Raw genomic sequence first — 24,861 nt, 5'->3', positions numbered from 1 at the left:
TAGCATGGAACATATTAAATGGATTAAAATCTGGCTGACAGGTCTCAAAATGTAACTGTAAATGGGAACTCATCATTGAGTAGGCATGTTTCCAGCAGGGTACCACAGGGGATCAGTTTTTGACCCTACTCTATAAATCAATGACCTCAGAGAAAACATAAAATTATTACTGATAAAGCTTCCACATGACCTGAAAATTGGGGTAGTGGTAAATAATGAAGAGGACAGGTCACTGATACAGAGTAACCTGGGTCACTTGGTAAGTTGGTTGCAAGCGAACAATGTATTGTTAGTATAGGTAAATCTAAATGTATACATTTAGAACAAAGAATGTAGGCCATACTTAGAGGATACTTGGCAAGCATTAACTCTGAAAAAGATTTGGGGGTTGTCATGGTTAATCAGCTGAACATGAGCACCTACCTATTGCAATGCTGTGGTCAAAAGGGTAGCGCAGTCCTTGAATACAAAAATAGGGGGAATCTTGAGTAGGAATAGAGAGGTTATTTTACCTTTGTATTTGGCATTTGTGCAACTGCTGGTGGAATACTGTGTTCAGTTCTGGTGTCAACAATTCAAGAAGGATGTTGATAAATTGGAGAGGGTTCAGAAAAGAGCCATGAGAATGAGTAAAGGGTTAGAAATCATGCCTTTATAGTGATAGACTTAAGGAGCTCATTCGCTTAACAAAGAGAAAGTTAAGGGGTGATTAGATTAGTCTGTAAGTACCTACATGGGAAACAAATATTTAATAATGGACTCTTCAATCAACCAGAAAAAGTTCTAACATGATCCAATGGCCGGAAGTTGAAACTAGACAAATTCAGACTGAAAATAGGTGTAATTTTTTTAATGGTAAGAGTAATTAACCAGTGGTACAATTTACCTAGGGTTGTAGTGGATTCTCCATCACTGACCATTTTTAAATCAAGATTGGATGTTGTTCTGAGAGAGCTGCTCTAGGTATTATTTTGGTGCCATTCTATGGCCTGTATTATACAGGAGCCTGAAATAGGTGAGCAGGGAACGGGGCTTTACTGATGGGGCTGAGGGGCTTGTCTACATGAACAGTTACACTGTGGCAAACTGTGGTGTAACTCTACCCCACACTAGCCTACCATAATCTAACTGTCCATGTGCGCCCTGCTGACATGTGTTAAGTTTGTTAGAACATTTTGAGTTAGTCCTGTTTTCAAAGCAGACTAGCTCAAAGCACTCTAATGAACTGATAACACCCATCAGCTGGGTGCAGAGCCATCCTTACCCATACACAAAGTACGCAGCTGCGTAGGGCACCAGGAAATTTGCACCAAATTTCCTGGTGCCCTGCACAGCTGCATGCTGCTCCAGCCCCTGCTCCGGTTCTTCCCCATGTCCCCCAACCCTGCTCCTCCCCAGCCCCGCCCCCACTCCCCTGAGGACTTCAGAAAGGGTCAGCCAGGCCTGCACTCACTGGTAAGTAGAGCGACCCAGCCCCAAATGTGCTGCTGGCGAGTGCTCGGGGGAGTTCCCCCCCCTTCCCCCCCCAAGCTTCGGAGCCAGGGGAGCAGAGCAGGCTGGGGCCAGGTCACTCCACTTCTTGTAGGAAGTGGCCAGCCTTCTCCCCTCCCCCACCCCCGCAGAGGTCTGGGGCTGCATAGGGAACCAAAATAGGTAGGGACGGCCCTGGCTGGGTGCATGCTGACAGGCCATGGTAGGCTAGTGTGGGGTAGATTTGTACTCCGTTTGCCACGGGCTAACAGTTTGTATTGACAGTCCTTATGTTGCGTGCTGCTATTGTTTTGTGATTCAGAGCAGCTGAGAGTGTCTACACAGCAAAGAAAAACCTGCATCCACTGGAGACTTTATTGCTGTCTTGAAATTACGATTTGGTGGTGGCTGCACCTGCACCCTAAACGTGTATGTGATCTTAATACTGATAAGAGGTGCTGGACCGACCGCTTTAGCCACTTAGGGTATGTTTACACAGCTACTAGACCCTCACAATGGGCCCATGCCAGCTGACTTGTGCTTGCGGAACTCGGGCTGCGGGACTGTTTCATTGCAGTGTACCCTTCCAGGCTTGGGCTGGAGCCAGAGGTCTGGGCCCCTCCCTCCACACAGGGTGGTGTGGTGGGCCTCTGCTGGTGAAAAGATTTGCACTGCCATTCATTTTTGGAAGTTAGAACTGACTTATTAGTATATTTAGTCTGATTATAGGAAACATCTTTTCTCCGAAAGTAATCGCGACTCTCCAAGCAATAGTCAGAGTGAAAAGAGCTGGATCCTAGATTCTCAGAAAAAATCATTAACAAAAACCCTAGATTATACCCGAAGAAGGCCAAGGGTCAGAAGTAAATTAAAAGGTAAGGGCTATGTCATGTGTGGCACAACATAGCTGATGTAACCTACTGTGTAACCAAGGTGTAAACTGAATGGTGAAAACGTCCAAGTCTTGGTTTCGGTTCGGCAGTGTTTGTGAGATTGAGGACTTGAATGAAAACTGACTGGCTGTGGCCCAGTTTGCACAAGACTAAAATCATGCTGGTATTCTAATAGGTTAGGGAAGAGTTGGCCAAGATTTTTGCCTGCCTGTCCCTGCCTTGAGGGAGTGCATCGGTTCTTAACAACACATGTTTGTAATTTAGGTATAAAATGAGATCCTGGGGTGCTCATAGATGCTCAGGTAGTGGCAATGTTCAAAGTATGGCTTTCTATCTCTGCCCAGCAAGAATGTTATGAGCTTTCCTGGAGGTTGGGGACTCTGCTACAATTTTCCATGCCTTTGTCTCTTTAAGATTGCTGAAATGCCAGCTAGATGGGGCTGCATCTTCAAACCCAGCAGAAACCGAACCTGCTGCAGAAAGAGGCTGCTGACTTCTTTACTTTTTCAGACTCATGAGTGCTCATCTTCTGTTCTGGGTACTTCTGCAATAAAATATAAATGGACATTCTAAAGGTTGATAGTGTCTTTCACTCACACATCATATACCATATATCTCTCCCAAAGACACTCCGCTGCCATTTCATTTGTTTTATTACTACTATTACGCTTAAGGGCTCAGTCATGACTAGTTGTGCAGATCTCATCGCCCCATGCCAATGGCGGGGGAGGTTCCAACCCATTCAGAAGATTATAGGTTAAACTCAAGAGGTTCAGACACAGCTCCAGTGCTCCATAATCAGCAGTGGTTTCTGAACCTCTTGAGTTTAACCTATAATCTTCTGAATGGGTTGGGACCTCCTCACCGTTGGCATGGGGAGATGAGATCTGCACAACTAGTCATGACTGAGCCCTTTAGCATAGTAGTAGTAGTAATAAAAAAAAAAAAAATGAAGTAGCAGCAGAATGTCCTCAGGGAAGGTCCCTCAACTTTAAGCCCCCTTCCCATTCATCCCCGCACTTGTTTGCCCGACTTTGGATTTGTTGCCCTTCCAAACCAGCTGCAACGTCCAGCCTCGAACATCTGGGCAAAAAGGTGAAGTGGTCTTAATAGTATTTGAATTTGCGCTAATGGGCAGCTCTGTAAGCAAATGAGTGGTTTTTAAATTTTAGTGTGGAGATGCCGTTAAGTTGGGCCTTGTACATTTTATGAAAATCCAAATAAAATTGAATGAGACTTAACCATGTTGCAGATAACTGTAAATTGACAGGTGAGGAGCAAAAGTGTGCCATGTTGCCAATAATTGGATAAAACCTTTTCTCTTACAGTGTTGCCGTTATCGTCTGCAAGTAGTGGCAGTGATTACCACACAAAGAAAGTAAGATGCTATGGTTTTTAGATTATGCTGCTACTGATGTTAATGCATTACTTATGTGAAGCACGTTAAGGGATGAATACGTAGCATGTAGCTAGGTAAATATCAAGAGTTATACCTGGGTTTTCAAATACAACCTAAATACTTTATCCTTTTGAAGGAACATATAATTCATAGACTAGTCTGCTAGCATCAAGGTATATTGAGCTGCTAGCTGCAGGTGTGTTGCATCTCAGGGCTTGTCTACAGGGTGAGTGACTGTGCAGCAACCCAGAGTGTGAATTTACAGTACACCAGTTTGCTTCACAGTAACTAGTCAGGGGGACATCACGACAGTGCAGTGAAAGTCCTGGAGTGCAGCTTGGTGTGTACTACACACTTCAAAGCAGTGTTCACTAAAGGATCTTACCTACATTCTCCTCTACCTTTAGTAAGGAATCTGCTAGAGGTTAGGGGTAGGATGTATTTTAGTTGGAGGTTTAAGGCCTAGAGGCATATGGAACATGTAAAATCATAGAATTTCTACTGCAAATGAGCCTCACTTAGATTTTATTTACCTGTCATTCTTGGGAGCAGGGCAGGAATTAACCTGTATAATCCAACATCAGCTTTGGAAACCCGGGCATACTTCAGTTTAGATAAGCATTGATGAGCTACAGCAGCTTATTTGAATATTTGGAACCTCATGGCAGAACCTGTGCTCCTCTACCCTGTCACTGTTTCTCTTCTCCCCTCCCTCCTCTGTTTTTGTCTGAGCCTCCTGTCCCACTTCCTTCAGTGGTAGACTGGCTCCCCTCTGGCCATCTTTTGGGCTCATGTTCCCATACTCCCTGGATAACTCTCACTCCCAATCAATTTTTCCATTTGATTCAGAAATATGGACCATAAACATGGCTACAGGCTGCATGGCATGCCGCCAAACTACACTTCAAATAATGGACAATAGTGATGCCAAACTTTTCCACTGTTCCAAATGTTAGTATTGCCATGTCTTGTGAGCATAGGAGATACTGTATGAAGTCAAGGATGTTTGCGAAAACATGATAAATAGTCAGTAACTATCAGAAAGCTTATACCAGGCTTCTTACATTTTCTCTCCTTCTGCTCTCCGTTAAAATACTTTGTGGTGTTTCATATGAAGAATGACTTGAGTTGTAACCGGTACTTGCTAAAGTGGAAATTTTTGAGTGCCTCAGATTTAAGAGCATGAGTCCCTTGCAAATCAATGGCACTTATGTTCCTAAACCCCTTGGGTGTTTCAGGAAATCTCCCTCGAGGAGCCTATACATGCTAATAGCCTAGTCACTACTAATGTTTATTTTGCTTCTTGAATAAAATATGTACTTTAAAAATACATATATTTTAGGTTGGTGTTTCAAGACCAACAATGCACAGGAAAGTGCTGAAGAAGGAAATCAAATCCAGTGCAATGAGGCTTGATTTCTCTGCAGTGGAACTCCCTGGTATTTAGTGTTTTGTTTCCTCCCCATTCCCATACAGTCTACTAGAAAGAAGCCACATACGTTTTTATATTCCCTTTATCCCCCTGTTCCCCAGAAATTCCTGCTACATTGGGAGGGCTGCTTATGCTTATGCTTTGTGCTAGACTGGTTTGTCATCCATGCTTGAATATCCAATACCAATAGATGGAGGGGAGAGGAAGGGGAAGAAATCAGATTTAGGATTTCTGGCACTTGGGAACTGAATATGACATCAACATCAATGGCTCAAGTCCACGAAAATTGGAATTTTCTTTTCTGAATAGCACTCTTAAATTTGTAAAGAGGCTGTTAAACTGATTAATGATTTGTATTGTTTTAAACTTGAAACAAATCTTTGCTGAAGATTTTTCCATTCCACAATAGTGGTCTCTCTTATGACGTAAACATTCCTAACAGTCCTCTGTTACAGCTTACAATGTAATTTCAATTTAGGTATATTAGTGTATCTGTCCATACATATACATACTGCCTTCAGAGCTTCTACTGTATGCAAGTAACTAGCAGTTATGGATCTATATACACAATGCGGTTGTGTCCTGGGATATTTGGATCCAGTGTGATAATGTGTATTATGGTAAGCTAAACCTTACATTTTGGGGCTGGAAAAATTAGCTGTCTGTCCAACAGTTTTTACAGCCTAATGTCTCCATGTCTGAAAAAGCTACTGTAATAAAATGCCATCTCATTCCTCTCATGTCCTAGCATCATAAAAAATTATCCTGCTGGTCATGTCCCTGCTTGTAGTTTGCCTGGTAATATAGAATTTTATATGTAGTGCTCTGAAGTATTTTCATTTTTCTCTGCCTTACTTTGTCCCCTCCAGGAACATACTTGCTGGAATAGATAGTGATGCGTGTATTTGCTTCAGATGTGCTCATTGCCACTGCAGCAGTCCTGGGAAGGGAAAGAATGCTGTTCAACTGCAGCTCAAAATACAATAGCGCTCTCTCTCGTACTGATTGTAGAAGAAGGTGGTGGTGGTTGTTACTCACTATTCAATGCACTTGGTCGATATACAATCCAGAATCGATTGCCTGTATTACCTGTCTAATAATTCATCACTTATGCAGTTAAAGCACTTCTTTCAGATGATTTGGAAGCAGATGATCTGACACTACCATTAAGTGCATCTTCCCATGACTATTCTGATGCTGGAGAGAAGAAAGTGAGGTTTACATTTTACCCTGTTCTATTCTGTTTATATTACTTTTAATATGAATAGTTAGACAACAATAAGTTTTGTTTGGAAATGAGGTGGCCTTTTTTTCCCCTGTCTACACAGCTAATGCAATGCACCTTTCTCTTTCCCCCTCTCTCTAGAAATATGAGGAGGTATCCAGTAAATTCCCAGGAGAAGATAAAGTCTCCAAATTTAAACGAAAAGGCTCAGGTATAATAGACACCATCTAAGTAAACACAGAAGCTTTTCTGCATGAAGCGGGGTGCCTGACTGCCCCTAGTCTCTGAAAATCTCCCCCATACGTCAAGTGTCTGAATAGACTTCATTTTCTTGTTGTGCAAATTGTGAGACTGTTTCCGTGCTGTAGCTCTTATACGACTTTACTCCTGTCTAAGACTCTCATATTTATTTTTAGTCACATTATTGGTTAACTGAGGCCATCTTGAGCAGAGACACGCAGAGCAAAGACCCTAAGAATGGGGTGGGGGTGGGGAAATCTGAACCTTATTACAGAATTGGAACTATGACATAATTAAATCAGCACTTGTTTAAAAATAGTCAGTTATATTCCCCAGCTATAAGAGCGGAGGGTAAACTTTGTGCTCAAGGTTGTCCTTATATTTAATCCCTTTCCAATAATGACTGTTTTCGTTTTACTACACAGTATTTCTACTAAAGGCAAGCACAGTGTGGAGGCTTTACAATATTGAAAGGTTTTAGCTGCTCTCTTGTTGGGCACCAGCATGTAGAAATCGAATCCTTTTCTCGTTTTGCTTGATTACCATCTGCTGTCCTTTTGAGAGAGCACAATTAATTTGTCGCAGAGTGTATGTGTAGTTGTATTTATCTTGAGGGTATGCTTTATCTTTGTAATTTGCAATATGACACTGCTTCTGCAGGAACATCCAAGGATCTTCTTTCCCTAGCACCTTTCTCTACTAACACTTTCTGTGTGGCCTTTGCATAACTGTCTGGCAACTAGAAGAGGACAAAGCCAAGAGGGTGTGGAGGGTTAGCATCTTGTTAGAGAAGCATGAGGGTTCAAGTTCTCTGACCTGAGGCATCAAAATGGAATGCCACTCTGATAGTGGTGCATGATTCGTGTCTTGCCTGGTCACTCAGTTCTTCAAGTTGCTAATGACTTTTATTGTCTTAAAGATGTTCTGTAATAACGGCTTATTAACAATGCTGTGAATCTTAGTTGAAGCAAAATCAAACAAATTTGCCTGGCTTTAGTGAAAAGAATTCCTATGATCACTACTTTTTAAAATATATTTTCCCCCTCTTGTGACCTATTTTGTGTACAGTTTAATGATGGGGTATTGCTTGTGTTTTCAACCTGTTTGTGAATATTTAATTCCCATACTTAAAAAGCATCAGTACAAACTACTGTCGTCTGCTCTAAGTAAATAAATTACCAGTGACATGTAAGGACATGTCTTCAATGAGGATGAATTCACATAATCCTCTTCTAATCTGCTGTTCAAGTGGAGCTGCAGCACATCCTTCCTTGTTGGAAGAAAACCAGCTATACGCTAGCTAAACGACAATAGGGTTTTGGTGTGTGATGTTCATGCAGACGTTCTCGACACTGATCCAATTACCAGACAAAACACTTGGTTCACTGTAAGGTTGCTACTGTGTTATTATGTATATATGTTATACCAAGGAACTGTTGGTTTAAAAAAAACCCAACCCATCAAAAACCCATTGTGAGTCTGAGACCTCATCTTCCAGGTACAGGCTGTAGGAAGTGAACCTCGGGCTTCAGTGGGTGTGTCTGTGTAAGATGGGAATCCCTTCCCCAGCACCAGGTGTAGATGTAACCTATGAGTACCCATACACCAGATCAGTCTAGCACTTTCCTGAATTACCATAGAGGAGAGAAGGGAGTCAGCGTGTCTGAATTTATTATCATTTGCAGTTAATGGTGGCTTTAAGTCAGCAGTTGTGGTAGCTCTAGTCTACAGTGTAAATGTAACCCTATTACATAGCGTTGGCCTGCTAAACCCAGAGTTGTGAGTTCAATCCTTGAGGGGGCCATTTAGGGATCTAGGGCAAAAATTGGGGATTGGTCCTGCTTTGAGCAGGGGGTTGGACTAGATGACCTCCTGAGGTCCCTTCCAACCCTGAGATTCTATGAATTGATTCTATGAATTGAATTGGGTGGCTATCTGGTTATTTATGGAGAACATGCATTGTGATATTCTGTGTGCTTTTGTTTGGAGATATTCTTGGGGGCGTAATTGAATATTCAGTTTACGGCATGAACTCTGAAAGGGTGCCAGCACCCCAAGATACCACTGCCCTGTAGCGCTTGTGAGCTGCTCGGGGGCCACAGCTGCTCCTGCTGTGCGCTGCCTTACAGAGTTTAGGAATAATCCACGGAGTTCCTGTTTCTCCTAGCCCTGATAAACTTCAAAAAGCACATGTTGCACCATGCACACGTCATCAGTTGCACATCATTAAAGCTGATAATGAGGACTGTTTTTATAAGTGTACTCCTTAAAATATGGCTTCTGTCTCCTTAGATGAGCCTAAGCCCTAAGAGCATTAAATTGGTATGTGAAGTTTGAAGTTTTACTTGTGATCCTTATTTCCCTCTCTCCAGCTGCTCTTGCTGGCACGCTGGAAGAGGTGGAGATGAGGCTATGTGCACTCACTGCCCTTGTCTGCACACTCTTCCAGCCATGTGTGCATGGGAGAAGCAGCAGTTCTGCAGAGGCTGTGCAGGGTCTGATGATGTAGGTAGCCTGTGCAGAGGAATAAGGAGACTCCAAACTGTCCTGCAGAAATGTACAACCAGTGTCTCAGATAAATTTGGATTGTTCACTGAGACTCTTGTAAACCAGAAAGCAATGCTAGCTATTGCAAGGTTGGTAGGCCACTGTTCAGTCCTGCTAAATATTCAGTGTGGAACTAAGTTATAGATCTCTACTGTACCAGTATTGTTTTTTAGATCAATCGCTTGGTGGTGTCGTAAAAAAGCCTAAACTTTCAAGATGGCAAATGGATCAGTCATTTCCTGGCATTTCTCCTGAGCCAAGAAAACTTTTTGATTCAATAGAGAAGAAAAAGGAGATTCAAACAGGTAACACCAGGCCGGTGTTTAAAACAAGCATTTCAAAACCTTTGTAACTTGGCCTTATTGAATGAAATTGTAGTTTGTGTCCAAACCTAGAGAGAACTATAGTGAACGCCTCTTAAAGTGAGCCATTCTAATGGGATCAAATTGTGAACTTGAAAAAGTGTAAATAACTGTTAACTCCATGGAAATAAATGGAGTTGGAGGTATACATTAGAGGAGAATTGGTCCCGTTATTTGCAAGTTCTGGTGTGGAAGCTGCATGGAATGGACATATAAACGTCCAGAAATGACAGCAGTTTCAAGTGTACCTGCTCCCAGATTTCAACTTAATGGACAGTCAAGCCCACTGTCTTGCCCCTTCTATAGATACTAGCAACTTTTGTGGAAAGTACATGGAAATCACTGCCAAATCAGAATGGTAGTGGATTGCATCAATGCACAGTGACTGTAAAGGACTACACAAGAGGCAAAGCGGTGGTATCAAGGCCTGTGCTACAGAGTAAGTCCTCCAGAAAGTGCAGAGACCACACACTTTATGAAGAGAGACAGTCTTTGGTTTTCCTCGGACACACTTCCCTCTGGGGAATGGAAGCAAAGGAGCCCAGGACGGGGCTGTCGCAGGTTGCAGCCAGAGAGTAGCAGGATGTTTTTGTTGCCTCATTTCTGTACATAGTTTCTATTCTTAGTAAAGGGTTTATCTGGAAACAAGCCTGCTCATCAATAAGATATTAAGAAGCCCAATATTTTTTGGTCTGATGCCCCATATTTACATGTTAATACATTGTATACTTGGTTGGTGCCCAAATATCTGTTCTACAATACAGTCATTTGTAATAGATTGACAACTCCTTCTCAGACTTCCTCAATTTTGAGGTTGTTCTGTTCCAGTTTCCAAGAACTTTGGAAGAGTGACCGTGAAACACCGTCTCGCCTCTAACATAGGTTGTCACTTGCATCTTGTGTAGTGAAGGAATGTGCTGCAGTGCAACAGATAACAATTAGGATCAAGTCTGCTCGAGTGCTTGGGAAACATTTTGCATGGAGTTGTACCTTCCTCTCTTGCAGGTCGGGAATCAGATGACTCAGATGACACCTTTGTCTCTAAGATACTGCATGAGGACGTCAGTGATTCTGGTGTCATTGCTGCCTTTGAAAGCTTTACCAACCAACTAACAAAAACATTCTGGGTAACTCTACAGTGTGCATGATATTCCTAGTGTGTATTCAGTGTCTGGCATGTGTAGACCTAAACAAAGCAACCAAACAGCTGATTAGCTGGGATGCTTGACCCTACTGTCATTAAATTAATACATCTGGGGGAAGGGAGTTAGTTGGAGAGTCCTTTATTCAGGAATTCATTCCCCCACATCTAGGTATGCTGCAAGGCCCAGCTATTCTCAGAAATGCCCAAGGGAAGGTAATGGATTGGTTGTGAGAGGATGGTTTTAATTGGAATGGAGAGTTCTTTTAAGTGAAACTTTATTCTGTGATGTCAATTTAATTGTATTTAGATGTTCCAAATAATTTGATGGAAAGGAACAACCTTTTTTAATCCTATCCCAACCTAATAGTGGCATACCTACTTCTTCTGGTTGCAGGGTTGGGGCCACACATATTTAGAGTGTATAAGCAGACATATACAGCAGGAGGGGGGGGGGGAAGGGGAGAGATAATTGTATTGTTTTGGGTGGGTTCTTTAATTTATGGAAATTATTGGCTACTGTACAGAGAGAACAGTGACCAGTAATGTCCATAAACTAAGTAAGCATCTTTTCTGTAATGAGTCAGAAAACTATATAGGCTGACTGAGTAGCTAGAGCTTATGTAGACCTCCAGGTATGTTCACACAGCATTTTGGAGTTTGTGGGAGCAGACCTCCCAGTGTGGGTCAACAGATCTGGGCTAGTGGGCCTCGCACTAGTGCTCTAAAAATAGCTGTGAAGACAGCACTTTGAGGATGTTACTTGGGCTGGGGTGTGGGAAGGCTTCACCTCCTGAGTCACAACTTCAAAGCGCTGTCTATACTGCTACTTTTAGAGCACACCACAAACCCTGCAGGCTCAAGCCTGTTGACCAAGGCTGGAAGGCTTGCTCCAAGATGCTGTGTAGATGTACTCATAAGGACCTAGACATGTCTCTTTGGATTTATATTACATGGAGGCAGTTGATTTACCATGGAACTTAGTTATGACCCCAACACACACTGGGGGGGAAAAAATCATGTTGTTGTTGTTGTTGACCTGAGATGGTGCTAACTAACGGTCTGATTTTGCAGCCCTTCTGTCCCACTTCAGGGTGTGAGTAAGGACTGTAGGATAAGGCCCTTAGTAACTTCTCAGGCAGTAATCTGTTCTCTTTATGGGTTAGATGTTCACTTGTAGCATACTCTGTGTAATTTAAGGCTTTATCTACAGAGTTCCAATGATATAAGTCAAGGAGTGAAAATAAATTGATTTAGTTAAACCAGTGTGAACCTTTGTGTAAACACTTTTTTAAAAAAAATTGTTTGTTTGTTTGTGTCTTATTTCAGGTTAGCTTACGTTGATTAGAAGCAGGTTTAAACTAAACCAAAATAAGTTTGCCATGTAAGGGGTGGCACCAGTTCAGCTAAACCAGTAGAAATGTATATGTGGACAAGTTTTAGACTAAGTGTTTTGTTTTGTTTTGACATTGTATATTAAGATGTCTATATTGTGCTCTAGTCCAGGTACAAAAGAATGGAGATTTGTGCAAAGAATGCTTTGAAGACATCTGAAAAAAGTGTGTCAGCTTTATTATATCAGATACATCAATGCAGGTAACTAATTTGCTACTTGCCAAAAACAGCTTAAAATTTGCATGAGTTTTCTAGTAACTCTGAAAAATGAATGCCTTTTGTAATAGAACTTGGCAGTAAAGTATTGCACTTCTTAGGGTTACAAAACAAAATGACACTAGCTGACTTGTTTAAAAAAAAAATCCATTGGGAGGAGAGCTCCTGTGATGCTCACTTGTTTGTGGTGAGTAGGGCTGTTTGCGTATAATGAATCCCTCCTGCACTAGTGGAGCTGTATGTGTAGGCAATGTTGTGCATAACCCACTTTCCCTGCAAGGGGGATGAGAATGGAGTCAATGCAAAGGGTACTGGAGCCAAGAGACTGGACAACAGAGGCATTTTGTGTCCCGTTGACTGGAAGTCCAGGTTAAAAAGTCTGCTTCCATGAAATTCTTTTCGTTTGTTACACTCAAATGGTATCACTTGCCTCCCCTTTCAACACAAAAATAATGAAACAGAAGTCAATTTCTAGAAAGCTCTTCATACTCTTAATGTCATCTCTATAGTCAGTTAAGCTGTGATGCTTAACTGCATAAATATAAATCTAATTAATGCACAAGCACAGTTTGGGATCAATATTGATATAGACTAATCATGAACATCTCTCATGTCCTTGCTCACGAATGTGCGTCAGTGTGTAGGATTTGGCAGTGTGAAATAGTTCCAAATTCATGGCAAGTATTGCACCTTTAACTTACAAACTACACAGGATACAAGTACCTCCCATTGTATCCCTGCTGTATAAAATATATAGCTCGCATGGTACCAAGCGCCTGTCTTGATGAAAGTAAATACAGAAGCGAAAAATAAAAATCTGTTCATTTCTCTTGCCGAAGCTTAGCGTGGGTTTACAGTAGAAAGCTGCTGCTGTGCCTTTGTATGCAGATTTTTCTAGAACTGGTCAGAAATGGAAACCGCCATTTAACAGGAAAAAAAACCAAAACTTTTGCTCTCTTTCTAATTAGGAAGTGTTGTCAGTTTTCAGATTTGAAAACCCAGCTCCTAGGTTACTTTCTCCCTGTCACTTTCAAATTCAGTAGAATATTTTTAATTGGGGGAAAACTTGGTGGATGGCCTTGTGTCCCCATTAACAGACATGCTTGATCAGCAACAGGCTCCATTTTTCAGAGTAACAGCCGTGTTAGTCTGTGTTCGCAAAAAGAAAAGGAGTACTTGTGGCACCTTAGAGACTAACCAATTTATTTGAGCATAAGCTTTCGTGAGCTACAGCTCACTTCATCGGATGCATACTGTGGAAACTGCAGAAGACATTATATACACAGAGACCATGTGTGTATATAATGTCTTCTGCAGTTTCCACAGTATGCATCCGATGAAGTGAGCTGTAGCTCACGAAAGCTTATGCTCAAATAAATTGGTTAGTTTCTAAGGTGCCACAAGTACTCCTTTTCTTTTTAGGCTCCATTTTAACAGCGATATCCCTGGATAAGCCCATGGGATTAATATACTCTTCAGAGGAGCGGGGCCGATGAAGTTGTTGTCCTGTGGTGCCAAAACCCACTGTAAAATGTGCTTAAAGCATGTGTTTGCACCTTTGGCCCACTGACTTTAGAGGTGCCCAGGAGCAGCAGGAGTCAGTGCTTTTATAATTGCTCACTATGAGCTGGACAGAGATGTTTGTCCAGTGCAGGCCACTGAAAAGCTGCCATCTAGTATAACACCTGTGGTACGTACTGTTCAGGCACCTATCTAAAAGCCGTACCCTAGGAAGGTAAAGCCTTTACATTTATATAACCAATCCCCTGAATCCTCTAATCCCCATGTGCAAATTATTCTTGCTTGCTCATGTGTATATGGCTATGGTATCTTGGCAATGTACGTCCCTGGGGATAGTTCTGACTTGAGAAATGTACCTACTTTTGCCTTCTTTCCAAGAATTTCCTTATGTTTACCTTTGCAATATGTTGCTCTTGCACTCATCTGAAGACGTATACTCAGGTTTTTTGGCATAGTATTTCCTGTGCTAGCTATATTGTAACAAATGGTTTACGTTCTGCTAAATAGATATTTTTTTAAAAAATCAGCTGATGGTGTGTTGGAAAGAAAACACCTGCTTTTGTTTGTTTTCCTTACAAATCTGCAGAGCTGTGGCCTACATAATTCATAAACCAAATTGCAGCAGTCATCTGCTGTCTTGTAATGCTGCATTTTAAAGATGTTGAACTTCTATTTATTGCCTGCAGACTGAATAAATTGGAGAACTTCCACAAGGTTGTTGTCCAAGAACTTGCCAATCTTGAGAAGGATACTCAAATTTTATCCATCCTTGAGAAGGACACAGTGGTGTGTATGTCTTTTTGTTTTTTGACCCATACATGGATTGAATGTCCAGTTCCAAAATAACACGTGTACTCTTTGGGAAACTCTTGTAGGACTTTTGGAATAAACAGTCCATCAAACTGAGCTCTTTCTGTAATCATCAAAGGCAAAGGTATTTATCTTCCAGCTGTCTCTTAAATATGTCATTTTAGAGATAGGAAATATCTTTGCTCAGTCTTAGTTATTTAGTTAAATGGTCAGTTCTGATGCTGGTCATTACTTCTGTGACTTTATTTTAGAGAGACAAGGTAGGCGAGATAATATCTTTTATTGGACCAACTTCTGTTGGTGTGAGAAACAAGCTTTTATTCTGTTTTAATCAGTGCTGCTTGGAAACCTGTAACTAGTAATTATGGACCAGAGCAGCAAAATTTGGATTTAAATAGTCCCATAGTTTTCAGGTGCTTGGATCTGAGGTTTTGGTACAGGACCACCTTTATGTTGCTCACATGTGCTTGAAGTAGGTTAGCAGGTTTCATAAACCCTAACGTGGCTGTGGTTCTTTGCAGGTTTCCCTGGAGTTTTGGTTTTGCATAAACCCAAAATGCAAATGGAAACCCTTGACTCCCCCAAATTGGTCCTTACAGCTCCTTACCACCTTAAAATAGCTTGTCAAGGTCAACATCCCTGCTCCAGTATCTTCTGTTATGGAGCAGCTGGTCTCTGACTGGGATCTTTGAGGAAGTGCTAGATGGCTGGTCCTGATCTTCTTCTGTATTTGAGAGCATGCCTGATCTGCATTTGCCCCCACGTTTCTGAAGTGGTTTTCTTGAGGAGACTGGAGGCTCTCGCTATTCAGTCTGGGTAACTGGACAAAATAAAAGCATGTTCGCTCTGTGGCTAACAGTGGGAGCCGGGTGCACTTGATACAGAAGTCCAAGGGTTTTTCTTATGCTAGCTATTGTGCTGGCTGCTGAGCTGCAGTTAGGGGAACCCCAGGGATTTAGTTATGAAACAGTAAGCGTGGGCACACTGAAAGGAGGCCATCCAATGAGATTCTCCACCTTTATTTTTCTTCCAGGATTCAGACTATGGATTCAGTATTGGAAGAAACTGTGAGGAGTTTTAAAGATACAATACAAAATACAACGGTAGGTGCTGTACACCAGCAGCTTTGTATCTGGATTCTGAGCTGAGGAGCAGTTGATCAGCAAATGAAGTACGAATCTATTTGCTGAGGAATTGTTAATGAGAAACTTTTTTCCATTAAGTAGAATAGGCAAGAATATCCCATCTAGGATGTTTCATCATCTGGTTCAGCATGCTTCGTGATGATTGGCTGGGAAACTCTGTGCATATAAGCCCAGTTCATCATTCCGCAACCTCTAAAACAGCTCCTTACAAAATCTGTTGAACATGATGCATGTTGATCATAAAACTTTGGCTTGTTCTGAAACAAACTCTAGGTCAACCAACAGCACTGAGATTAGATTTTCCTAATTCATGTTTTTTGTCCCTTTTCTTGCCAAAAAGTCACTTTGGTGTTTCTTCTTATGAACAGTGAAATCAGCATTTTCTGAAACCAATTAAAAATAGTACAAAACTGCAGAATTGGTAAAGTGCCATTTTTAACCTTTTGCCCGATCCTTCTCCTCTTGCATTCACACCATGAAAGGGCCAGGCACAGTCATACCTCCTTCTAGTGCCCCCATAGGTCTCTACCATCACCCATGGGGAACAAGGAGAGACTTTCCTCCGGGGACTATTAATTATGGCTAAGATTTAATGACATAATAGAGCCATTAATCTTCTAAAGTGCTAGAATAATACTTCTCCTGTGGTCACTTCATTATTTAAAGAGCATAACTCTAGAAGGTCACTCGAATTTTCTCTTGCTTCCTGTTCCTTTATATTTTTTAAAGCAAAATCCAAACCCTAATTTTAAAAAGTGAAAAATCTCTAAAATAAATATTGATTCCTTTTACAGTAGGAGATGATAAAACTGATGCTGAATTATGACTCTACCAAGGATCTAAGCTACATACTTCGCATAAGCCATTGAGCTGGTGCTAGATTTCAGCAGGAGAATGTTTAACAGCTGAACTAAACATTCAAAATGTTCTAGATGAATTGGGTTCTATCAAGCTCAACCCCTCCTCGGCACTCCCAACACACACACTAGTGCCACTGTTCATTTCTTATATGTAGACCTGTATAATGTCTCTGGCATAGCTTTAGAAGCTTGTGACCACTGCCTTAGTATTCCTGTGATGGTGGGATCTTCTGGTTTTTGTGATTTGTGCATAATGCAGTTGGTGTGCATGGTGCTTTAGGAGCTCAAGAAAGCCAGTTCCCCATGCCAAGGAAGGTAAACCATATGCTAGTGATGATAATTATACGAGCTAAAATGATGTTAATATGGCACTTCAAAGAAAATCTTCTTTCACTTACATGTCAGATCCTGAATTCAGGATTCTGTTTCCCATGAAACTGGTGGCTTTGCGAGCACTTGCCAGTGGAGAGAGCGCCCTTTGCTTTGTTGTGGGCAGCACTTTTGAAAATGAAATGCAGCACGCTGAAACCTGGAGTTGTCACATCACAGAAGATGCTCAGTACCTTGCAGTATTATGCCCTTAACTGAACAACGGGCAATTAAAAATAAACCGTTTTAAAAATTTATTTCTAAATTTCAATTAATTCCAGATTACATTTGAAAATCTTTATATTAATATGCTCATATTTTTTTCTAAAATACTCTTCTTTTTCTCCCTGTAGTATGAACATCCACAGGAGAAGGTGGAAGAAAATAGTAAGGTGTTCGTTGTTGCTTCTGATTAACAAAACACTATATTGTACTGTAAAACAGTTTTTGAGGACATCACACATCTTACGTTGTTTCTATAGAAGAACTCTGAGTCTTGTGGAGAATATGGAGGATGTATTTTCCTCAATCTCTCGCCTCTCAAAATAATTACAATGCTATTTTTGACTTTGTTTTATTACTCAGGTGTCTCCTTCCATTGTCCATAAGGAGTGGTACCCTTGGGTTCCTTGCAGTGCTATCTTTTAGGTCCAACTTAAATTTGAGTTTCAAGGATGAACAGAAATCCAAATAAACATCATGCTTTATATCACAAATTGATGTAAAATGGATTGCATTACACGTTTTGTTAATACCTTTACAAATAAACTCCTTTAGTCATTATAGGCTGTTCATTTAATGATTTAAGCAAAAATGTTGCTCATTTGTGACAATTAAATTCCCCTTCATTTCTTTGTGTTATAAAGAGAAGAAAATCATTTTCTCTAAATGGGGAAAATATCAATTTTGCCATCTCTTTAACCCTTTAGTAACCCTTTAGTAACTTAAGAAAAGCCTGTTTTTTGTTTTGGTTAGCTGGGATGTATTTCCAGGGCCCAATGGGTGAGCTAGGGTGCACCTCTGACTCTGTTCATAGAATCATAGAATATCAGGGTTGGAAGGGACCTCAGGAGGTCATCTAGTCCAACCCCTGCTCAAAGCAGGACCAATCCCCAACTAAATCATCCCAGCCAGGGCTTTGTCAAGCCTGTTGCTCACTTCCCTCCTCTGTGCACCTGATGTCAAGAGTGTTGCCACAATAGACTTTGAAATCTAAGCTCCAGCACCCCCCACACCATCCCAGCTGGCAGATATCAAAGTCCACAAGGATGCCTCTCTTGGATCTAGAAGATTCCATGCTCTTCACTGGGCTCTAACCCCAGAGTCCCACCCCTCTGGCTTTGAAACCATTATCTTTCAGTTAGCACCTTCTACTTTGAAGCTGGCTGGCACTGGAGAGACTCATGTCTATGGCCTGTGGGAGCCCAAAACTCAGGGAAGAGAGAATGTTGGCTCTCCGGAAATGTTTCCTGAGGTTGGACAGAGACTAAGCAAAGTTGAGTTAATGAAGACTCCTACTTAAATGGAGTTCAGTAAATCATGTTTGCCCTGTACAGACAAGCTGCATTTAATGGTATAGCAGAAAGTAGAGCGATACCATGTGCCAGTATATCTTCAAGGACTTTACCAGAAACTGAAACTTGGTAAATTTGAAAGTTGCTATGTCTGTCTACATCCTTTCAAAGTCCAGCAGCACTGAGACAGCCATTGAGGACAAGGATGACCTGGTCCCCCCACGACCTTCTCCCCACCAGGACAGGCACTGAAGGGTGGAGGAAGGGGTCTGTTGTGATATTTGGGCCTACACATTTACCATAATTGTGAGCTCAACTGTGAAAAGTGAGTGAAAATTAATAAAATGTTACAATAACCTATAACAAGAACTGTTGATGGGAAAAGGAACAAAAGAGAGACTGACTAAATTAGTCCAAACTAAAAGCCCTGCTGATGTAACTTAAGGTCTGTGTTAAGATCATGCCTGGTAAATAAGAGAAGTGTAGGACTAGAAATCAATGAACCAAAATTGGCATGTCTGAAATGAGGCCTAACTGGTGGATGAATTAATGAGGGGATGCACTATTCCCCTCACCACTCCTTTTTTTGAGATCCTCAAAAAGAGACCCTGGGGTGGGGGGCAGAGAAGCTGGCTACCACCATGCTGGCTGACTTCAAGGAGGGGCTGTGAATGCTGGCTGAGTGAAAGATGAAAGAAGGGGAAGGCATGAGCTTCCATCATGACTGCCACCCCTGCCATCTCCTGAGACTTTCTTCTTCCTACTCGTGAGTGATGTCCTGTCCCGACCAAACCAGAGGGAGCCAGATGGCAGCACCACCTCTACTGGCTTTAGCTAAATCCAGAACACAACTTGGGATGTGCGACTCTCTTCTTCTTCCCCTGCCCAGGTAGGGGTGTGTGTGTGTGTGTGTGTGTGTGTGTTTTTCCCATCCCTGCTGTATTTTTTTCTTTCCTATCTCTCTCCTTTTGCTTTCTGTCTAATAGTAGTCTTGCTTAGCTGGCCAAGACTGCGTAGTTTGCATCACTGCTGTAAACAGTGACCAAAATGGCAACTAAATGTAATTCCCTAAACAGCCCAATGCTGTTACAAGTTTGCCAGTCTCAGAATAGGAGAGAAGACAGTGTGCTGTTCCTGTGGTTTTTTTGTTTTTCCAAGCAGCGAATTTGCAAATGACAGTCAAAGAGACAGAAGCTGCAGAGACAGAAGACAGATCAGAGACAGAAGCTGCATTTTCTGTCTTTGTTGTTCTTTTCTTTCCCCTTTTGTGTGTGTTTGTCTTGTTTTGTCTGCTAGAAGGGACTGGCCTCTTACAACAACAGCCCATCTCTGCTATATTCTTCCTCAAAAGGACAGTTATTACCATCTTGAATGCCATTTAAGAGACTGTCAGGCAATGGGGACAGGGGCGAGAAGGAAGGGCTCTTTTTAAAAAACCTCTGTCCAGCAAAAGGGAAAGGGAACAAGGGTTGAGCAAACAAAAGCCTTATTCAATACTTGACATTTCAAATGCTTGAACTGATTTTCCTTCTTTATCTTTAATACAAGGTTTACAAGATTTTTTTTTTTAATGGTGTAATTGCCATGGTAGTAAGCAGGCTGAGGTCTCTCTCTACAAAACCCTGAACCTTCTTTTCAACTGTTTTAACGTTGGACAGTGACTAGGTCGCATTAACACCTTTCAATCTTATCCCATCCAAATTAATACAACATATTCTGTTGGAATGTTTCTGCTTCCGTTCCCCTAGAGACTTTAAGAAATTTGGGAGTGGCCCTCAGTGGGATACCAAGTTATCCTCTGGCTTTACTGACAGCAGCTAGTGTGAGGGTTTCAGCTGGCATAGAGACAAAGCGGGAGGTTGATATTAAGAAAATTGCCTCCAATCTATCTTAATATTTTGTGTTTCACTAACAAGAGAGCTAGACCTGCAATGGTCTTGTGTGTTTATACAGCTTAAGTTTTCACAACTTCTGCCAAATGACTGCACGCACATTAAGTTCAGCACTTTTCATTTTCAAAATGACCGCACATCGAATATCTCTTGAGCAGTTTCAATGAGACATTTTGAATATGCACCCAATGCCGTGGAATTTGGCTTGTCATGTGCAGCTCAATACAAGCACCTATTTAAAATAATCGCCTTGTTCTTATGTATAGAAAGCTCCTCAGTTGAGTTTGTCAATATTTTCATTCTAAATGGAGTAATGTTCTCATGAATCGCTACGATTTAAACTTTGAAACTAAAAAAATGTATTTGCATCAGATCACCTTCAAATGTATCTTCACAAAAACATTAAATGAGCTTGATTTGGGGCCTAAATAGTAATAAAACTGCTAGAATTTTATATGAATTGAACAATTCTCATGGCTAGTTTTCATGTTTAATTTAATTTAGTGCTGATTTATAAATGATTTATATGAAGTTCAAAGCTTTATAAAACAGATCCTGGCTAACTGTGAGCATTAGAATCAAGGGAATATTTCGCTGTAAATTACATAAAAAGTTCATAACAAACTACTTTTGGTATGACTCAAATCTGTCAGTGTCTAATTTCATCATAGTTTGCCTCCTTGGAGATCATGCTATTCCTGCCTATGAAGATCATGTAACATAGCGTCAAAGAGCAGGGCAGTGTGTAGTCTGTGTCTCTTTGCACATGATCATTTGCTGAAGATCATGCCTACATTTTGATAGCTTTAGCTGATGCTCTGGAAGCATGATTTCTGTTCCAGCAGGAAGGGGGGTGGAGGGGAAGAGGAAGCAGCTACAGATAAGCACTGTACTTGCTGTTACGGTAAAGGTTGATTGGAAAAATTAAAACCAAAAATGCCCCTTTTCCACCTGGGGGAATGTCAGTGCAGCTTTGTAAGTTCTGGTATTGTATTTTCTGGCAGACACACAGCGCCCAATATATTGTGCAGTAACGCTTCTGTTTGCGCATAAATGCTGTGATATCTCTTTTAGAATCATTATCCAATGGTCCAATTTCATATGTATAATAGAACAATTTGGAGATGGGTTTAATCAAACAGAGCAGACCTCTGAGAATAGATAAGATGTTGGTAACGAGCTTTTGTTTGCCAGAAGGATGGAGTAGATTGTTGATCATTTGTACCATCAAGTGCTTGACCACGCTCTCTAGTTTATTATGGAATATACTGGATACGAAATAATCAGTGTCAGTCAGGTTTATTTCTATAGCCCAGTAATAATATGGTACAGGAAAATGGTTTTATGTGATACCAGTCTCTGGGAAGCTGTCTCATGAAGCGATGTTGCATTCACCTTACACAGAAGTTGCACTTCCAAAGTTACACCTCACAAGTAAAAGGTACCATGCATATCTGCTGAAGCTAGGTTCAACGAATCGGCTCTCTCTCTTGTTTTTCTGGTACGATGGGTTACCCCTTACCTCTTTGTTCTGAACACAGGCATTTCAGGTGCCAAAGGATATGAAGACCCCTCCTAGGTTTGTTCTAGGGTAGAACAATCATATGCCTTGTCCTCTTTCTTTGGGACATTCCAGTACAGGCCTGTGAGGGTAGCTCTCTTTGTTGCTATGGTAAAGAATTGATCTATCCTGATCTTGACAGATTCCCTATTTCCTTAAGCCAAAATTTACTTCAGTGAGTGCAAGGGATTATGGGATACTTAGCATAAGTGAGCAGGGTTATATAAAAATCAAAGGCCAATTTAGGCTATATAACTGCTATAATTGTGCTTAATGCTACTTATGCTTAATAAATGCTAATATATATAGTGTGAATAATATTATATATATTATATGTATCTATGCTAGCCTGAATATATTCGTCAACAAGATGTAACTTGCACTTTCCATAACTTTTCATGTGATCTATATTTTTAAATGTCTGGTACTAAAAATAATCCTGGTCAAGAGGTGAACTTTATTTAAGGAACCAGCATTCGTGTGATTCAATGAGGAGAATAGCACTTCTGCTAGTATCTAGGCATAGTTGAACTTCATGTAGTCTGAGGGGTTGTTGCCCTGACAAAACTGAGCATGGGAACTTGATTCTTTCTGTGTGTTTGCACAGACCTGACTGCCTGAGCATCACATTTAAAAAAAAAAATAGATGCGTTAGTTTTTAAAGGAAAGTACAACTAGAGGGGAAGAAATCCTTCATGTGACTGAAGGAGCAAAAAGAGCAGTAAATGCAACTGCGTGCAATGAAATATGTACATTCTGATGTGAACAGAGTTGCTCTAGAACCGTGTAACCCACTTAAAAAGATCCCTTTCCCTTGAATCATCGTTTGATATTTCTGTTGCCCGTTTACATGGAATATGGGGGATGATAATGATGGTAGTGGCAAAATTGGGGGAATAGAATATGGTGACTATAAACCACTATGAACTATATCTTTTGTCCTAAGAAAAGTAATCCAGTGGTGGTCAGTCTTTAATCTGCTGCTCACGGGCGCATCGGGACCTCTCCTATTGGAACTAGAACTAGGCTGTCTTCCACCCCACCCCCAAAACAATCATTACCACGTTGCAATCATACAGTGCTGAGACCACTAGCTGCAATATGTGTGCCTACGAAACCCTGCAAAGCTGATCTTAAAGGAGGACGACGATCCCCTGAACAGTCTGATTTTTTTTGTGTGTTTTGTTTTCTATAGGACCCTAATAAGTGGAGGACCCTCTTCTCTCTCCTTTCTCCCTTAGCCTATCCTCACAGACTTGGCATGCAGAAGGTGAATGTGGCCTCTGGGTTGTAGTTAAATGTTAAGAAGAATTAATATTTAGAATAGAGTATCTTCAGAAATGAATGTTTTTAATTTCCCTGAAGGCTGGTAACATGTGAAAGTGATGTTATACGGGGTTTGCCTATCCACTATTTTCTCTGTCATGTCCTTTCCTTCTCTTGCTCTGCTATGCCCCCCCACGGAGAGGTTTATGCACTTCAGTGAAAGATAGGAGAGGCACTTGCATACCTGCCTCTGTTTTAATTTTGAATCTGAAGTTGTTGATTATATTTGATCTGGTTTTCTTACCAGACACCTACTGGTGGAATTCCTGGGGTGGGGGAGGAAGAATGGGAAATCAAAGCAGGAATCAAAGGATCAGCCAACAGACAAGGACCAATTTAAATAAAAAAAACTAACTAAACATTTGTAAAAACTTGTCCTCTAAACGAGGCCTATAATCAGGGAGTGTTTGGGGAATTCAAAGTTCCTGTGAGACTGAAAGTGCCTGCAGAGCTACAGTACAGTACAATGTAAACTCAGATGTTATTGAATTGTGTAGGCAGGAGGACAAGACTATCTTATAAATATTATAAATGACACTGCACCCTTTTTGGTTCAATGACTTTTTTTGATTGGGACTGTATCTGAGGCTAGAAAATGCAAACTGACCCATTCCCAAAAGTTATAGAAACCATCCTCTGATTAAAAACTTGCCTCTTAAAGGAGGATTTAGTCTTTTCAAGTACACACCTAGAAATACCAAAAGCCAGGAGTGATAAAGTTAAGACTGTGGTTCCATGTGTCTGTTTCTGGTATTAGAGGATTCTCCTTCAAACCACAGCTTTCAGCCTGCTAGGGTTCTAGTGGGTAATGCTGCCTGTCAAGAGGCAGTGACAGAAATATTTGATGTGTTGCATGAATTATTTCACAGTAGATACAGCAGGGATAGCTTAAAATAACCTCATCTATGTTTATCAGATCATATGTCCACCTTCAGAGATTGTGTTCGATTAAAGGAGCTTCAGCAGAGTTATAGCAAGCATTGTTTGTGTTCAGTTTAGTTGTGTCTTGTATTGGTGGATGAGGGTAACTTTTTTTTAAAATTTCAAGTTCCTTTACAGATGGATACATTTGGCCATTTTCCTCTGGGAGCTTAGAAGAAAAACTGGGCCAGCCAAACTTGAGGCTTTTTTTTCCCCCCAGCAATAGCTTTGTTGTTGTTTAAATTCTTCCAAGACCTTTCAAGTGTGCGAAGAGTTACACTAGAGATTAAAAATATAAGTGAATGCACACCAGGTTTGCTTGGCTTGTTTGATATGTTAGTGGATTGGAGTAATTTAACTAATTTTTGGCAATGTGTATCATAGCAGGTAACCACAAATGCAGGGGGAAATGATTGTAGTAAATGAATGGCATAGATTACAAAAGACTTATGAAGTGAGTTGAAAGACTGTCCCACTGTGGTACTTATTCCTAACTGCAATACACTGAGGTATGCTATGGCAGCTGTTTATCTAACCAGGACACTTGTCTACTCCTGAGGCTCATTCAGTCTGACAATAAAAAAGAAAAAGCAGTTTCTTAGACCCAAATCCTCTGTAGGAG

The 24,861-nt window shown here is 41.1% G+C and overlaps 1 protein-coding gene across 1 annotated transcript in view; it reads left to right on the top strand.

The window, feature by feature from the left end:
- Nucleotides 1-17,441, top strand: part of SYCP2L (synaptonemal complex protein 2 like) — a 53,684-nt gene extending 36,243 nt beyond the window's left edge. Inside the window, exons 25-36 of the mRNA XM_073329632.1 lie at nt 2,189-2,345; nt 3,692-3,741; nt 5,105-5,201; nt 6,311-6,405; nt 6,561-6,630; nt 9,380-9,511; nt 10,574-10,695; nt 12,211-12,305; nt 14,528-14,627; nt 14,717-14,775; nt 15,685-15,754; nt 17,379-17,441. Of these exons, the coding sequence (XP_073185733.1) occupies nt 2,189-2,345; nt 3,692-3,741; nt 5,105-5,201; nt 6,311-6,405; nt 6,561-6,630; nt 9,380-9,511; nt 10,574-10,695; nt 12,211-12,305; nt 14,528-14,627; nt 14,717-14,775; nt 15,685-15,754; nt 17,379-17,441 (1,110 nt within the window). The remainder of the gene's footprint in view (nt 1-2,188; nt 2,346-3,691; nt 3,742-5,104; nt 5,202-6,310; nt 6,406-6,560; nt 6,631-9,379; nt 9,512-10,573; nt 10,696-12,210; nt 12,306-14,527; nt 14,628-14,716; nt 14,776-15,684; nt 15,755-17,378) is intronic.
- The last annotated feature ends 7,420 nt before the right edge of the window (nt 17,442-24,861 follow it).

This window comes from Lepidochelys kempii, chromosome 2 (assembly GCF_965140265.1).
Source record: "Lepidochelys kempii isolate rLepKem1 chromosome 2, rLepKem1.hap2, whole genome shotgun sequence".
NCBI lineage: Eukaryota > Metazoa > Chordata > Testudines > Cheloniidae > Lepidochelys > Lepidochelys kempii.
The sequence above is the reverse complement of the archived record's forward strand: the minus strand, read 5'-3'. Positions and strand labels throughout refer to the sequence as shown.